Source organism: Haplochromis burtoni, unplaced genomic scaffold (assembly GCF_018398535.1).
Source record: "Haplochromis burtoni strain Fernald_Lab_line unplaced genomic scaffold, NCSU_Asbu1 Contig_60, whole genome shotgun sequence".
Taxonomy (NCBI): Eukaryota; Metazoa; Chordata; class Actinopteri; order Cichliformes; family Cichlidae; genus Haplochromis; species Haplochromis burtoni.
The window spans coordinates 1,949,555-1,968,044 of NW_024582421.1; the positions used below are offsets into that span (position 1 = coordinate 1,949,555).

The following is an 18,490-nucleotide window of genomic DNA, read 5'->3' on the forward strand; positions in this document are numbered from 1 at the left end:
TCCCATAGTGTCCTCCAGATAAAAAAACTAAAATCCACATTTTTTTATTTAGAAATCGAAGATAATAAAGCCACAGATAAAAGTCACCTGTGGCAGAAGCTGTATTTTCAAACACAAATGAGTAGAGCCAGCTGTGCTGACATTAGCACTCTCTACTCCTAAAAGCTCTGACTGATACATACCAAAGTGTTCAGCTTCCTCTAGATATCCATTATTTATTGTATAACCTGTAACCAAACCTACACATGTATTCACTTCATATAATATCCCGATCGAGTCCTGGGCGGAGTCTTTATCCCTTCTCCATCTAGATCTAGAGATATCAAATAAAATGTGCTATAGCCTGTGATAGTGGATGTAATCTATCAGTTCTCTGCCATTGGAGCAACACGGCTCTCCTTTACCAATATTAAACACAATACTAAAATACCACAAGTCACAGCCAGCTAATCTAAAGGCTAAATGACTTGGTTAAAGCATGGCTTTGAACTTTTATGTCCTGGTGAACTTTGAAAAGTTAATGTACATGCTTCAAAACAAATGTCCAGAATCCAGAATCCAAACTGCAGTTAGGACTTTTAGACACTGGGTGGCAGCAGTTTTCAAAATCAGCGAGGCAGGTTTGGGTTTAAGTCAATTGCTTCTGAGTTATCCCCATGACATTCATACACATTTGACTGTAGAGCACACCACACCAAATCAAGTAACAGTATTTACAACATTTTTGAGTTTTGGATTGTTAATTGCTGTTCATTTTGTATTCTCTGTTTGCTTTTGTTCCTTGAATTTTGCTTTGAACCCTCATTTTAGAGTTCAGATTTTCTTTACCTCTTACTTTGCATTAATTTTTTTTTTTTTTACTTTATTCTAGTGCAGTCTAGGCTCCTTTTTAAGTGTTTGTCTCTATTCTGTTCCCTTTCATCTACTTCCTGTTTTATTTTATTAATCCTCTGTGTCTTTTGCATTGCTAGTACAGGTAGTTTTAATTCCTTTTGTTAATCCCTTAATTAGTTACAGCTGCGCCTTGTTACCCTGGTGTTTCCAGTCTCCCTGATGTCTGCCTGTTGGTCTCAGAAGTCTGCATTTGGGTGCATAATCTGCACTTTCTTGACAAAAATTAAATAAACACATTAAGTTTTAGATGTACATTTACGTTTCAACGTAAAAGTCACAATTTTATTGTACACATTTTTAAAAAACTGCTATTTTTTGAGTAAGTGAATCATATTAAACATACTGAAAAATATCTAAGCCGTTTTCACTGGCTTCCTTCTTTCTACTGATTTAAAACTAGAACCATGAAACTTTACCAAGATGTACTCCATGACCATGTGGTAGCCTTTGGTAGTCAGTCCGTTGCAGACTGGGAGCTCTTTAAAAATATTTTGTCAAATCCCCTGAGGAGAAGCCTACCATCTGTTCAAGTGCAATACAAAAAAAAAAAGCCACGCCACACCTTTTTGTTTTGACAACCATCTCTTTGAATATGCTAAAAGTCTAAAACATGTGAAATCAAGTTGTGACTTCAAACTTGAAATCAATCACAATCTCCTGTTAACTGTGTCCCCATTCATTTGAGTCACTAACTGCAAACTAATAGTATATATACCACATGTCGTTAGTGTTTAGTGTTAAAACTGGGGTAGGCATATTGCTTTGCATGTCACTGGAGAAAGAACTCACAATAACTTTTGTCATATTGTAATACAAATAGTCTAAAAGAGAACTAGACTCCTCCACCTTTTCTCTGTCCAGTTTTTCACACCATATCATGCGGGGAATATAAACTAGAATAAAGGCAGGATCTGCATGGTCCTATAGGTCCATTAGTCCTTGGACAAATGCACAGTTTCTTGTAGTTTTTTCTCCCTGCACCACCACCCTGATTTTAGATCAAACAATCAAGATATGATCTAACTGCAGCGTTTCAATTTTAATTCAAGGGATTGAACAAAAGCATTGAGTTAACTTTTAAGGTGCTAAAGTATTTTTATACATAGTCACCAATTTTCAGAGGCTCAATACTATTTGGACATTTGACTGACAAGCAACTGGTTGATAAAACATCTGGAAATGATACAGATTCAAACTTGTATTTGTTAGCTGTTCACTGGAATTCTCAATATTTGACTTACAAAGAGATGTCAGTGCAAGTGCCCATCCTCATGTGGGCTGAAACAAGTAAACCTATCAGAGAGACAGCAAAAACCTTCAGGAATAACCAAATCATGATCTAGTACATTATTTAAAAGAAGGAAGCCAAGCAAAGTATAGAGAAGGAAAGAAATAGCCCCTGATGCTAAGCATGTGACCAAACATGGTGGAGGTAATGTTGAATGGAACCAGGTCACTAGTATGTATTGATGGTGTGACTGCAGATAGAGGTAGCAAGATGAATTATGTAATTAAGTGTACAGGGTTACACTTTCTATTCAGATTCAGCCACAAAACTGGCCAGAGAGCACTTCACAATGGAAATGGATAATGACCCAAAAAGCATACTGTACAAGCAACGCAAGAGCCTCTCAAAACAAACAAATAACAAAAAATGGGCTGGTCTTTAATAGCCAAGATTTCAAGCAAAAAGACAAAACTGAAGCAGACAGACCTACAAACAAAGGCCTAGTCTGTCAAAATCAGCATTTGGTGATGTCCATAGTTTCTAAACTTCAGGCAGTCATTGACTGGAATAGATTTTCATCCAAATTCTTATATTTAAAATGAATGTAGCTTGTTTACTTAATTTTGACCCTCTGATAATATGTGACTATGTATAAAAATGACTATAGCTGCTAACCAGTTAATACACCATATCTTTTAAATCCCCTTGAATTAAAGCTGAAAGTCCACACTTCAACCAGATCCTGATTCCTTTATTTAAAATCCACAGTCATACTGTACTGAAGCAAAAGTACAAACACTGCTTCACTGTCCAAAAACCGAAATGTCTCTGTATAATGCAGCCTTAATATCAAGGCAGGTGTGGGTTTATTTGTATTTTTAAGGCGGTAGAGTGAAGTGCATCAGTGATGTATGCTGGCAAATGATCTGTAAATGTTAGAGGAACTGAAGTGAGACTGTTCCCGGCAACAGATCAATATTGGCTCAACACCCATCGAAACCAGGGTGCTAAACTCAGAGAGTAAAACTCACTTTGAGTCAGAGTGCCATTTCTACCGATTTCTGTGCACGTCCTCTTGCGCACATGCTGAGCATGAATTATTATTCTGATCTTAAAACTAAAACCTAAGAAAGGTGAGAACATCTCAAATATATTTTCCTATCTCTTAAATAGCTAAAGACACATGCACACTCACATGCACTCACATCCCCACCCAGGAACCTTCTAGGGCATGTCCGATGGCATCTCTTTCTAACTGCACTGTCATGAAATGTTAGCTGCACACTCAGCACTCATTGTCATCATGATCAATTTAGATTTACTGCTGAGGAGTAATTCAGCCTTTTTTTTCTTTCTTTCTTTCTTTCTTTCTTTTTTTTTTTTACACTGTGTGCTTATCTGCACACATCTAAATATCTATAAACATACACAAAAGGGATTTATTACTATAGCTTGGTGTTGTAATGTAACGACAATTTAAAAGTTAGATGTTAAGCATTAACTGTAAGCATTGTCAAAAATCCCTCCACCATTCTCCTGTCTGGCTGCAAGAGATCCCACTACCACATTGTTAACAAAACACTTCATTTTATACAGCTGATATTTTCATTATTGGTTATTGCTTAGTCCATAAATTTTTTTAAAAAAAGGTCCAATACAATTTCCTAGAGAGGTGGCATCTCTTTTGTCTGAACACTCAAATGCCCTTATTTGAATCTTTACCATGTAAAATAAAGAAAAGGAAAGTTTAAAGTTTGCTTGAAAAAACAACTTGAGTGATTATTTAAAGACCAAAATGTGACCTCTATTCACAAATATCATTTCTGCTGCTTTGCTTTACACGGAGAAAATAAGATTCACACTCAGTACCCCGCTAAAACTCAGAGGATGCTGTATGAATTTGATTAAAATATCACACATAGATTGACCTGCTATACAAAGTGTTGATTCCTTGCAATATATAAACAAGAAGAAAACTGTGACATTTTAGGACAACAACTACTACTTTTAATGTTTTAAGTTATCTTTTGTTATTTAAGAAGCTGGTATTTCTTTTTTTTCCTGTTCTTATACACAGCAAATTCCTGCATTCCTGCAAATCCTTAAACTTTACAATACTGCAATTTAAATTAAATGAACATAATTTTACACTACATAATGCATAAACGCTGTTGCTTCCTCAAACCTGTGCCACGGTTAATTAAATGCTAATAAAGTGCTTTTCCAGTCTCACTCTACTAATAGTCCTGGAAGAGGCTATTTTAACACATTTACATTATTTATGTTGCCAAAACTATCATTTGAAACACAAAAAGATCATACTGGATTTTTCTCCCCCAGCCTTTCTCTTATATTTAGAACAAAGTTAATGTTATTGCATTGTAAGTCCTTGCATTGATCATCCCTCTGTAGTCACACCAGCTCTTTAATGGCCTCACATCCATGAATATTAGATACACTTCCCTTCACCCCTCAGTGCAAATATGATGAGCCAGCCTGACGCGGCTTTAAGGAAACAAACAACGAGATATGAGAGTATCTGTATGGGTTTCACATATATCAGATAGAGAAGATTCTGGGATACACTAGTTCGAATACAATGCAAGAATGAAGGCATGGATGCAACTTGCACATGCAGAAACTTATAATACTCCCCAATGACATCTTTCAGCAGAGTCACACAAAAATCACTGCTGCACTTTGGTGTTCGTCTGCTTTTGTGTAATTCTGCAAGCGTGTTTTACAGTGAAGCAACGATAGTGGATATTCTCCTGAGTGAGATTAGCTACAATATGAGGATAGTAACAGAGATGCTGGGTTACAACCCATTATGTCTGGGAGAGAGACAGAGAGAGAGAAAGGGAAAGAAGAGGGAGGTGAGGAGGAGGCGGAAAGGAGGGTGTGACAGAAACACAAGCGAAGAGCAAAGGGAGTCATTATCCGCACACAATATTTGAATCTGCTGTGTTTTTTAATCGCACTGCTTCTTATCCTCGTGTTATTTTTTTCTTTGCTGTACTATAAGATACTTTGATTGAGGCAACATGAGTTCTCTTCTGACAAATATGTGAGCGGGCTGGAATTTCCCTCCACATAACTAAGTCACTTACTTATTTATGCGGACATCCAGCGAGTGAGAGCATCTGAAGGAGCAGTTTGGGTGTCTCTGACACACGGAGGAGGACATGGCGGGGGACCTTGTGGTTGGGATGCTGTATAACTTGTTACTACCCCTGCTCCTGCTCACTGGTGAGTTGATGTCTGTATGTTTATTTAATTTTTATTTATTTTTACTGCTGGTGTTGGCGGTTTTGTCCAGAGATAGTGGGGTTTATAGGGATATGTAATAGACGCGGTTTCAGATTTTTGGGTGTAAAAGTTTACATGGCAAGAATCTTCAGGTGTTTACTAAAGGTTGCATATCTGTTAACGCAGCATAAGTTGGGTAAAAGCTACTGGTGAACCCTTGTTGCAGCATATTATCGAGACACAAAAACAATTTGTGAGAAGCAATGTGCTGCTAGATTAAACCTGAGGTAGACCGTGCTGATGAAAAACAGTTACTCCTATCTGAGCAGTATTTCCGTACCCACCACCGTGTAAACTGTTTAAGTGAAACATGCACATAACGGCCCTATGTGCTACAGGGTAAGGTTAACACTTAACCTGTGCTTGCTGCTTAGGAGCATTTTGATTATCATGTGTTGGTATTTCTGCTGGCATAAATGTTCTCATTTTGCTGTTATAATGTTGTTTAAAATGAATGTATCATATTTGAGGTTAGGTATGAGGTAGTCAGTATTAAGCAATATTCTTTAAGATTCTAACAAATCATCCAGCAGCAGTACCAAAATATTAGCTGAATTGTAGGGCTTTTTTAAATTAGTTAACTAAATTAATATTTATTCCTGTTCCAAAATATTTAGGTCTACTTGTTGAACTCAGGTCTTTTCCAGCATAGAGCAAACCAATCGAAAACCATCAGCATCTTTAATCAGCTTTGTTAACTAAGGTTTCCTTGCTAAAACAAATATAATGGCTTATATTAATGGTAATAACAGCTTACCAGGGATTTTTCCTACACATAAGAAATCACCCCGGAAGTGTGTAACCTTTTTTTTTAAAACAACTTTAGGTTGGGGTTAATTTAATTATGCATAAAGTGCACCTTTGCTTATCAAATGGGCAAGAATAACAGGAAAATGATAGGGCTTCTGTTAAGTAGTATACACTCAGTGCTGTTACTATAAGCAGAGTAGTCGTACTGATGTGGATAGACAACCCAGAACAACCCTTTCAGCCAGGTTTTATAAATTGTTATACTATAAAAAAAAATCAAAGGTATACTAGACACAGTTTATTCTTTTAGCCTTTGTTTCATTATGTGTGTTTTACTGTTGTGATGTGTACCTGCTACCTTAGATGAAACATTACGAGTATTTTAGAGTTTACATAATAATTAACATTAAAAAGAAGCATGCTGTGCCTTATAAAAAATACTCTTTTTCTTTGAATTTCTCTCAGACCCATTGTGTTTTTTCCCCTCTGCTTCACAGCTTCATCTTTCCGCTATAATGGTCTGTCACTGGTATATTTCCTGTTTTTGCTCATCTTACCGCTGCTGCCGAACCCGAGTCTGGTCACCATGAAAGGTGAGAGGGGCTCCAGAGGCTAATGATGTCATCTGGCATGTTGTTGCTCTGAATCATAATGTAAAGGTCTTGGTTCAAACTTGATTCAAATCTAAACAACATCAGTGATTCAGTCTTTTTTGCCTGAACTTTAAGCTTATAAGATTATTCCAGCATGTACCAGGTAATTGTAGAAAAACAATGTTCATTTCCTACAATCGTGGGTTAGAGAAAATGCTTTCACTTTAAGAAACATTTCTTGTGATGTGTTGTATAAAATTTGCGGTTCCACATATTTGTACACCAAATGCTCTGTGGCATTCAGACCTAATATTGATCTGGCATCTTATTTTAACGATTAAAATGTGTGGTTAAAACTGATAAAAATTAAGATACATTTTTAGAAATTTAGAATTAGCTTCATGACCCTGACGTCATTCACTCACCTTCTTTCTTGTGGCTTCTTTTAATTTTGGCATGTTGAGGCCGTTTAGTCAGTTCATGCTTCTGTTCAATTCAGGCGATGATTCGATGGAACAGGACATCCACAGTTATACAGTCTCTGTGTGACAAATCATACTCCAAACAATTATCAGTGCTTTGAGGTTTGGGCAAATACTTTTTTGTTTTCGCAAGGTCAGGCTGGTATTACTTGATCATTATATATAAATTCATATAACTAGGAATTTATATATTTGCTTATTTTAATTTAGTCTCTATCTTAACTGCTTTTTGCATTGTTTTTTATGCCATTTAATTTTTTAAATTTATTTTACGCTAATTTATGTACAGTTTTGTGATGTTACTTACCTACTTATCATTTCAAACTTGTATTTTGTGTTTTCGCTGGTTGCCTTTCCCTTTTTTTTAAACTTAGTTTAAAGAGCAGACACAGTTTCACATGACGTATGTGCAAAAATAGGAGAAATCAAGTAATCTGATGTGAAGTAAAAGAAATGTAAAGACCAGCGCAAGTAAATCAACCTGTGTGCGATGTATATATGTCTACAGCATGTGTGTGTGTCTGCCTTCTCTGTATTGATCACAGCATTCTGATGAATTAAAGTATATGTATCCCTCCCTCAAAGTACTTTGTAAAGGGGAAGTGGTTTGAATGGTCAAATCAATTATACATAGCCTGGTAATTACAGCAAGGAATTAAAAGATGTAATGTCAGCATTTTCACAGCATTTCTTCTTTCGCTCTTTTTCTATGCCTCCATATAAAAACTGTTTACCCTTCAGCTTCATAAATCCCCCTGCTATAATCTTACTGCGCTTGGACTAAGTGGTGAAGCCTGTGTACATCGTGTGTGTACGGCTCATGCGTTTCTGTGCACCCACCTATGCTGGAGAGAGTGTGTACGTGTGTGTTTTATGAAACAATGCTTTTAGTAAAAAGCGTGAACATCGACAACGCATTTGCTGGCTCAGCTAATGCTAAGCCACGTCAGCTATTAATGCTTTGTATCTCCAACCTTTTGATTACAAGAACTCTAGCCCTGAGACTATGAACTGTTTTATTTATTTGAATATACAGCCAAAATCGCAACACAGCAACTCACTTTTAGACTGTCATTAATATCTTTAATGACAGTCTAAAAGATAATAAATTCGGAACTTGTGCAAATAATGTTGTGACGCGAATGTGATTTCAAAAATAGTGCCACAAAGCGATTTCATTGGATAAATAGCTGTACTAGACCAGTCGTGACAGAGCCAGGCGTTTCTTTGAGACTTGAGCGTCCAGTTTCTTTTAAAGAAACTGAAGTATGGACAGAACCAGTCCAATTTACTGCCAAGTGTCTGGGAGACAATATTCTGCTGAACAATGTCTGAAGAGAACCACAGGATGCATCCATTACTGTGTGTTTTTGTGTATATATGTCCCAGAACTCAGAGAGTAACATGCTGGCTTTATTTAAGGGGAATAAAAATGATTATCGAGTTGAACAGGAGACAACAAAACACGTGGTGTACAGCAAAGATAAAAGCAACTTCTATTTTTATTGAAACCTACTTTTCTCTGCAACTACACCTGTGGAATTAATCCTACTTAATTTCAGATACAATTCTGGCTTCCAACAATTATAGAACAATATAATAGATTTAAAAAACTATTGCATAATATTCTGTTTTGCAACAGTTTGCTTGCTTTGCCTTTCAGGACATCTCTTTCTTTGACTTTTGTTTCTCTATAAATTTTATACCAGGGTGTCACAGATTTAGTCCTGCTCACATTTTATTTACATATTCATCTTTTATATTTGAATTACGGTTAAAGTTTGAAGAAAGTTGAATTGACTCAGTATTTTCAGTCTATGAGTAATTGTGTTAGTTATTTGTGATTTCATAAAAGATAAAAATAATAGATTTTGTCCTACTTTCATAAAGTTTTCTTGGTAACATTTAGAGGGAGAGAAATTGCTAATTATTAAAGATTAAAACATCAAAGTCACACCTCGGGACCTTTTCTATCAACATATATAGTGAAATACATCATTTGTTTCCTCGAGAGACAAATTTTGTATTTTTCCCTCTGTAATTCAACACAATGGATTTTAAATCAAACAATCACGATGCGATTGAAGATTTTCACCTTCAATTCAAAGGGTTGGAAAAAACGTGTATAGTTGTAGCATTGTTGAGGTCTGCAATAAAGAGACACCTTCATAAATGGAAATACAAAGAATTTACAAAAAGATGCAAACCACAGGTTACAATGAAGAACAAGAGGGCAATGTTGCAAGAAAACATCTAAAACAGCCTGAACAGCTCTGGGGAAACAAAATCCTCAGACAGATGAAGCCAAGATTAACTTGTACCAGAATGATGGGGAGAGTAAGACGTGGAGCAGAAGACAAACTGCTCCAGCATACTACATTACAGTGGCTTGCAAAAGTATTTGCCCCCCTTGAACTTTTCCACATTTTGTCACATTACAGCCACAAACATGAATCAGTTTTATTGGAATTCCACGTGAAAGACCAAAACAAAGTGGTGCACACGTGAGAAGTGGAACAAAAATCATACATGATTCCAAACATTTTTTACAAATAAATAACTGCAAAGTGGGGTGTGCGTAATTATTCAGGCCCCTGAGTCAATACTTTGTAGAACCACCTTTTGCTGCAATTACAGCTGCCAGTCTTTTAGGGTGTGTCTCTACCAGCTTTGCACATTTACAGACTGAAATCCTTGCCCATTCTTCTTTGCAAAACAGCTCCAGCTCAGTCAGATTAGATGAACAGCGTTTGTGAACAGCAGTTTTCAGATCTTGCCACAGATTCTCAATTGGATTTAGATCTGGACTTTGACTGGGCCATTCTAACACAGGATATGTTTTGTTTTAAACCATTGCATTGTTGCCCTGGCTTTATGTTTAGGGTCATTGTCCTGCTGGAAGGTGAACCTCCGCCCCAGTTTCAAGTCTTTTGCAGACTCCAAGAGGTTTTCTTCCAAGATTGCCCTGTATTTGGCTCCATCCATCTTCCCATCAACTCTGACCAGCTTCCCTGTCCCTGCTGAAGAGAAGCACCCCCAGAGCATGATGCTGCCACCACCATATTTGACAGTGGGGATGGTGTGTTCAGAGTGATGTGCAGTGTTAGTTTTCCGCCACACATAGCGTTTTGCATTTTGGCCAAAAAGTTCCATTTTGGTCTCATCTGACCAGAGCACCTTCTTCCACATGTTTGCTGTGTCCCCCACATGGCTTGTGGCAAACTGCAAACGGGACTTCTTATGGTTTTCTGTTAACAATGGCTTTCTTCTTGCCACTCTTCCATAAAGGCCAACTTTGTGCAGTGCACGACTAATAGTTGTCCTATGGACAGATTCCCCCACCTGAGCTGTAGATCTCTGCAGCTCGTCCAGAGTCACCATGGGCCTCTTGGCTGCATTTCTGATCAGCGCTCTCCTTGTTCGGCCTGTGAGTTTAGGTGGACGGCCTTGTCTTGGTAGGTTTACAGTTGTGCCATACTCCTTCCATTTCTGAATGATCGCTTGAACAGTGCTCCGTGGGATGTTCAAGGCTTGGGAAATCTTTTTGTAGCCTAAGCCTGCTTTAAATTTCTCAATAACTTTATCCCTGACCTGTCTGGTGTGTTCTTTGGACTTCATGGTGTTGTTGCTCCCAATATTCTCTTAGACAACCTCTGAGGCCGTCACAGAGCAGCTGTATTTGTACTGACATTAGATTACACACAGGTGCACTCTATTTAGTCATTAGCACTCATCAGGCAATGTCTATGGGCAACTGACTGCACTCAGACCAAAGGGGGCTGAATAATTACGCACACCCCACTTTGCAGTTATTTATTTGTAAAAAATGTTTGAAATCATGTATGATTTTTGTTCCACTTCTCACGTGTGCACCACTTTGTATTGGTCTTTCACGTGGAATTCCAATAAAATTGATTCATGTTTATGGCTGTAATGTGCCAAAATGTGGAAAAGTTCAAGGGCCCGAATACTTTTACAAGCCACTGTATCTGTCAAACATGGTGGTGTTTCAGTCATTGACTGAAAAGGGTTTTAATACAAGTATTGAAAACAATCCTTACATTCAAAGTTATGTTGGTTTGTCCAGTTAATTTTGAGTCTCTGAAAATGTCGGATTATGTATAAAAAATGCTGTAATTCCTTAACAGTTTTTACAAAATGTTTGATAGAAGCTATCAAGGAAAGCTGATAATCTGCACTTTAATCACATTGTGATTGTTCAATTTAAAATCCACTGTGGTTGTGTACACAGGTGTTAAACTACAAACTATGTGATGGTCCAATAAATTATGGGCGTAACTGTTTGCACTACGGTAAACCATAAACCATTTCTAGCTCATGACACAGAACAAAAGACTTTATTCTGAATTCTGTAATTGCACTTACTTTTGCTTCCTGCTTGCTACTGGTCTTAGGTCAAACTGGGCAGTTCCTGCGGCTGATCATCTACACGAGTTTGATGTTCCTGACCCTGCAGTGCTTCTTGCAGATCCCCTTCGCATACATTCCTCCACAAGGTGAAAACAAAACTCTGGTCACAATAAATGAGCAATTTTTATAATAAAATGTCACCAATCCTCCGAGCAGACCTCAAAGACAGCCAAAAAAATAATTTGACTATAAAACAGTGCAAAGAAATACCCAATTAAAACAGGAATAATGCTTTTTAACTTGATGGCTGTTTGGTTTTCCCCTTTTCTAACAGTTAGTGGCTTCTGGGATGGATTTCTCTACCATTTGGGAATTGTAAGGTGGGTAGCCTGTGTTGTTTTTTTTAAATGTGCTTATAAACAAATTGATGTATCGTCTATTGGAGATCAGTGAAGATCAAATGTTAATGTATGTGTATTGTCAGATTTAGCTCGGTTGATCCTGGGAATATTGTACGTCTCCTGCTCCCAGACGTGGGCCTCTTGGTCTCTACGTTGTTCATACTGAGGCTCTGCAGGAAACTGCTACGCCCCGTGCCTCAGGTCAACCTCCATGAAAACGGAATCCCGCCCTCTGACCCTCAGGTAACCACTCGCTTGTCAACAGCTATAGTCACTATGACACAACATTACCCTTGGGGTATCAATCATAAGGCCCAGGGACCAGAATCAGCCCAGCAAAGACTCCAGTCTAGTCTGCTGGAAAGTTTTGGATAATATGAAGGAGTACAAAGATTTTGAACTGTATTTTAATACATTTTACAGCTTTTTCTGTTGATAAAGATGACTCACTTTGCCATTCAGTAAGTCATCAGTCAAAAAACATTATTACAAATACGGGGCAGTCTGGGGAATGAGCAACTAGACCTTTTTCTGTAATTTTACACATTTATTGTGTGCTTCTTTTTTTTTATATTAAGACATCTCAGGGATTAAATGTTTAGCTAAATGTCTTTACAATGACAGAATGGTGAGTTTCAGTGGTCTGAACCACTTCAGATCAAAGCAGGCTGTATGTGGCCCACAATGTTCTATTGGTTTGACTTCCCTGCATTAAGCTAACAAAGCACTGATTGTTTCATGGATCTTTCAGGATGTGGAAACCTCTGACACGGAGTCAGAGGATGGAAGTGAAATAGAGGGTTCGTCCTTTGACAGCTCAGAAGAGACTACTACCCTGCCGGTACAGTCGGGTCCACCACAATTTGTCCAGAAGCTCATAGTGTTTGCAGCTGGACTGAGGCTGCTGCTGTCAGCTATCATGAACACAGCAGGGAAGGTGGTGGTGACTCTGCTGCTGGGGTTGGCAGGTACAATACAGCAGCAGCTTTGTGCATGCCAGCTTTCTATAGCTTAAAAATGGTGAGTATTGCCTAAATCACCTTTTTCTTCATGGCTTGTCATCTTTTATGTGTGTACAGGTATCATACTGCCCTCCCTTACCTCAGGAGTGTACTTCGGGGTGTTCCTGGGGCTGGTGTGGTGGTGGGTGTTTGGCCGCTCCATCAGCATGCTGCTCTTCAGCTCCCTGTGTGTGATGATGGCCATTTTCAGCGGAGGACACCTGCTGGTTCTGTATCTCTATCAGCTGCCACTTTCCCAGGAGCTTATACCACCAGAAGATGTTTATCCCAGGTATAGAAATAAGAGTAGATATTTAAATTATATCAGTCTGGTTCTTCTATTTCTTTATTTAAATTCTTTTTACTAAAAATATGCCTTACGTGGCACTTTTCTCTCTCTCCCTTTACTCTTCCCATTCATCTCCAGATTGTTTGGTATGATAGGAGTCATCAGATCCGACACTTCAAACCTGCACTCTCTTAGCGTGCACACAAACGTCAGCTGGCCAGACTTCCTCAACCCGTTGGTTCTTCTACTCCTCTACTACACACTAGTGGCTTTGCTGCACAAATGGGTTCATGTCACAGAGAAGGTGCGCGTGTGTGTGTCAGACTAAATATGTTTAGAGTCAAAAGTCATATGGGATAGGTTCGAAATGACAAACATGGGTTTTTTGTTAATTAAAATGAGAAAAATACACGCTCACACACATCAGAACTCGTGCAGGTTCCTGGGCAGAAGACAAGCCAGTGACAAAACACACACACAGACAATAATGCAGACAGCTGGGTTATTTTAAGTCACACAAGATCCAGTCACATGGGTGTAAAGTCCAATGAGGTTAAAAAAAATGTTTCTGGCTGGTGGATTTTAATAAGCAACACTTGCCTTGGCTGACGAGGGGAGAAGTTGCTTTTAAACACTAGAGTTGTGCATACATTATCTGCTCTTCAGCTATTGCAGTGACTTGAGCTTAGAAAACTACTGCTTTTATCATACCAGTAACACATCTCTGCCCCAACTTCCACAACTGTGTTGCCCAAGGAAGCAGATTTCCAGGTTCTACCAGCTTATCTTGGAAGGTTGCCACTCCCAACAGTACTACAAGTAGAAGTGCAAGTTTTACTATTACTTTGAGCGCTACTCTGCCATTGCTGGTCCGCATGGTTTTCACTTACTTGGCAGACTTTTGATAGTGATTGTGCTTCTCAGGATGAAGCAGATGAGGGTGAGAGTCCAGTAGAAAGTCCAGACGCTCCTCCAAGCTTCTCCAGGGTCATCTACATCTCAGGAGATAAGCAAGAGGTAACTTCATTATTGAATTTTGCATCCAACTATCGTTCTGGTTGGTACTTATATCAGTGATCCTGAATTCATGCTGAAAGCTTAATGGCTGTTAAATAAATTATTGGACATCACATAGTTTTATTACTACAAGTTGGTATTTAAACGCCTATTAAAGTCGAGATTTCCCTTTTTAGCTTTTAAGTAGCACAGATGAGGAAACCTATCTACCTGACGAGGTGAGGATGTTTTAGCATTTTCTATTTAGTACACTGAATTCTCAATCAGATGTGGACTCACTTAAAATTTCTTAGAGATTATCCTACAGTTTTGTTGTAACACACAGCATAATTTGCTCTCTTTCTTCAGCCAATGATTTTGATCAAAAGAAACTCCTGGCAAGATCTCCACACTGACAGTCTTGGATGTCCATTAGGAGGGGCAGATTACACAAACGGTTACCCTCTACCACATTATGAGGGCAAGGACTCACTGTCTCATGGTAATCACAGAAAACTTAAATACATATTTAATTAACTAAAACTATACGGTACACAAACTTGATAAAAAAGCAGAAGCTACTTTCAGCTGCTCTCTTATTCATAAGGGGTCACTGCATATAGATTTGGCAGATTTTTTAATGACAGATGTCCTTCTTCACACAACCCCAAAAAAGATTTGTGTGTCCTCCTTGGTATGGAACCAGGGAACTTTTTGTTTGTTAGGTAAATATGTAAACCACTATGATATAGAGTCAACTTTTATTTTTCACTAAACCCTTTCATTTCATTCTTTACTTTCCCTCCCTCTTTTGCCAGACACAGAAAGCGAGGAAGATGTGGAGGAGCAGACTGAGGAGGTCCATGAGAGTCTGACAGAGACCTTGCCTCCACCTTCAGGCCCAAGTGGTCTGGTCATTTTTGGTCAGCAGGTGCAAAAGCACAGCTACGTCAGCGGCCTTATCATCATGATGGTAGAGTACAAATAATCATGATGGTAGAGTACAAATAATCACGCTGGTTCATAAATGTGTTCTGTGTAGTGACTTTTTTTTTTTTTTAGCAGTCACAACCAGTATCATCACAGTGTTGAACAGGTGAAGACATTAGGTATAGGTCACATTATGTTACAAGCAAAGATAAGGAGGATTTACGCATTAGCTATGAAGTTTCAACCTTTAAAGAAACTGGTTTATTTGTTTTTTGAAACCACTTTTTTATACAGTTACAATACTTTAGACAACCGCAAGACTAATTTATATATCTATACTGTTCTGTGAAGCTTTTTATTACAAATTCCCAGAGTCTACAGGTATTTTCTTTATTTTCTACCAAGGTTATTATAGTTAACTGTAACTAAGATAAAAAAAATTAAATCTAGATGTGAAAGGCATTTTAGTTAGCTAAAATAAAATGAAAAACATGACTTTTGAAAAAAAAGTTTTTACTATTACTATATTACTAGATCTTAGTAGTATTGTTAGTTTTCGTACGAGTTTTATCACAAATTGACTAATTAACATCTGACCAGTTGAAGCTAAAGCAGCCATATTTGGGTGAGTAAAGATTAGCAAGCAACTTTGCATAGTTAATAGCAGGCTCACTATTATGAAGTTAACTATAACTATTATTCACAACATTAACAATATTAGCTAACTCACCCTAAGCAGCTAAAAGCAGCTAAAGAAAACTAGCTAACATTAGAGGTTGTTAAAGTTGTTTTTGTTATGATATCCACTGCATACAGATTTGGAGTATCACCTACAACAACTGGCTGACTTTCGCCATGCTTGTGTGGTCCTGTATAATTTGGATGATGAGAGACAGAAGGCGGTATGCCATGATGTCCGCCCCTTTCCTCGCCATCTATGGCACCGTGCTGGTGGTGCTGGGCTTCTTGAGCGGGCTCCGGCTGAGCCGGGCCGAGTTGTACCCGGGTCTGCCCCCGGCGGTCATAGTGGACTTTGACCTGAACAGCTATCACCCTGCACCCTGTGTCCACCTGGGAGCAAAGGTTAGCCATGACAGGGTAATAAGGAGCAGGAATGGACCTGATAAACTATTGTAATTTCCTTCTGTGGTTCTCGCTTCCATTAAAAACAATAAAGCTGTATTTAGACCTACCTTAGCTTGTAGGTTATATTGTTTTTTGTGTGTGTTACCGTTCAGTCATTTAAGAAACACGAGCCTTACTGTATACAGTAACCTTATGTACTTAGTAAAAATTACTATTGTATAGTAGTTTGGCTTTTTTTGGTACACATTTATTATCTAATATAACTCTAATTCACTTTTTCTTCCTGACATTTATTTATCAGTGTGTTCATGTATTCCATCTAAAGTTTATTACCATAAGGAAATTTGTGTTTTTTTAATCAGACAGTCTGAAGTCACTGAATTCAGTTTAAATCTTTCTTAAACAAGAATTTTCCAACAGTATTCACAGACTAGTGTACTTTGAAAACTTTTGACAGATTTTTTTAAAATGATTTTTTGTTCCCAACACAGGTCTGCTTCAGCTTAATATTTACTAAGTATACAAACTTGTGTATTTTGTGTTTATGATAAACTATTTTCACTGCAGGTCTTCTACACCTTCAGCTTTTGGTTGATGTTTCGTCAGCAGCTGAAGGAGAGACAGGAGGGGCAGAGCATGAAGGCAGAATCTCTGGATGAAGTCAAAGTCGTGCCACGTAATTTATCTTTTCATTGATTTTCTCGAGATTATATGTCAGAAGATGTTGGAGTAATGTAACTCCTACCTGGGCACTAATGAAAATCATCCTGACATCAACAAGACAAGTTTAATCATCAAGCTGTCTCTGTAATGCCCTCCCTTACCTCCTTCTCTTTCTCACTGTGTTTCTGCCTCCTTGTTTTGCACCTTGCCAGCGGAGGAAAATCAGCCATCTCCTCTGGTAGCGAAACTGATCTCAGGTGTAAAGGGGTTTCTGGTGAAGTACTGGATCCTCTTCTGCTGCTCTATGTTCTTTGTGGTCAGCTTCTCTGGAAAGGTATCTAATGACAGACTTAAACATCGTAGCATTGGCTAAGGCAGATTTTTACTAACAGAGGCCCTAAATATCACAGGAAGAAGTTTTTTAACAACTATTTATTGCTTTGCTTCTCAATTGTTTTTTGCATTCTCATTAGATGTAGTGCCCAGTGCTCACCAGATACTGGCTGTGAGCACTCTAGCTAACATGGTTATTGTAAGAACTCATCTTGCTGCTGTTTCAGCCCATGGTGCTACATACGGCAACGTACAGCAGCTTTAGTAATGCTCATCTAACAGAGTTGTGAGATGAAGTCCCAGTTACATCCTGTAAAAATGAAGATGTTGTTACAGCGGCTTTCAGTAAAGGCTGCACAATCTTAATCTGCAGACATAGTCACAGAGACTCTGTCTGTGGTCAGTGAGGGAGCGGAACCAGTGCTTCCAGTCACCTTTGTAACTGCAACTCCTCCGACTTCCCCGAACATCAATGCAATCTCACCTCGTCCTTGAATGCACTGAAAATGCACCATACTGTATCATTATAAAGAAGAGCCTTTCTCTATAAGTCGGATATAATGCAAACAAAAATGTATTGCAAAAAGAGTTTTCCAAAAATACTTTCAAACTGATCTTTAGGAGCCTCTGTATGGTCAAAAACGAATATTATTATGATTAGTAGTAGTATTAGAAGTAATAGGTTTAAAAGTAGTTTTATTGTTATTCTTGTTGTTGTTTTTTCACATGTATTTCCTTCAGTACTGTTGAATATCAGCATGTGTTTTGTCTTCTGCTAGTAAAACCTTATTTACGAAAAAGAAGATGAAAATGCTCCTTCCCATAGTCCCACACGTCATTGGATCCGTCTGTTTCTATAATCTCAGTCTGAATTGTTTCTGAGCCGTGCAAATAATAAGTAAATACTATTGTTTCATTCATTGTATCATGTTTCACTCATTCAGGTGGTCGTATACAAAATCCTCTACATTGTCCTCTTCCTCTTCTGTGTTGTTCTCTACCAGGTTAGTAACTTAGTTTTCTGTCCTCTAACTTATATCAGAGTATAGTTACTCAGCTCACAAAATATCTATCTATCTATCTATCTATCTATCTATCTATCTATCTATCTATCTATCTATCTATCTATCTATCTATCTATCTATCTATCTATCTATCTATCTA

General features: G+C 38.0%; 1 protein-coding gene across 1 annotated transcript in view; it reads left to right on the plus strand.

Moving 5' to 3' along the window:
- Nucleotides 1–9,581: 9,581 nt before the first annotated feature.
- Nucleotides 9,582–18,490, plus strand: part of si:dkey-11f4.7 (piezo-type mechanosensitive ion channel component 2) — a 30,648-nt gene continuing 21,739 nt past the window's right edge. The window contains exons 1-16 of the mRNA XM_014339685.2: nt 9,582–9,593; nt 11,509–11,569; nt 11,672–11,773; nt 11,962–12,007; nt 12,112–12,271; nt 12,780–12,996; nt 13,108–13,321; nt 13,457–13,622; nt 14,243–14,335; nt 14,512–14,553; nt 14,684–14,816; nt 15,133–15,287; nt 16,061–16,327; nt 16,898–17,006; nt 17,206–17,327; nt 18,271–18,330. Coding sequence (XP_014195171.2) covers nt 9,582–9,593; nt 11,509–11,569; nt 11,672–11,773; nt 11,962–12,007; nt 12,112–12,271; nt 12,780–12,996; nt 13,108–13,321; nt 13,457–13,622; nt 14,243–14,335; nt 14,512–14,553; nt 14,684–14,816; nt 15,133–15,287; nt 16,061–16,327; nt 16,898–17,006; nt 17,206–17,327; nt 18,271–18,330 — 1,959 coding nt within the window. The remainder of the gene's footprint in view (nt 9,594–11,508; nt 11,570–11,671; nt 11,774–11,961; nt 12,008–12,111; nt 12,272–12,779; nt 12,997–13,107; nt 13,322–13,456; nt 13,623–14,242; nt 14,336–14,511; nt 14,554–14,683; nt 14,817–15,132; nt 15,288–16,060; nt 16,328–16,897; nt 17,007–17,205; nt 17,328–18,270; nt 18,331–18,490) is intronic.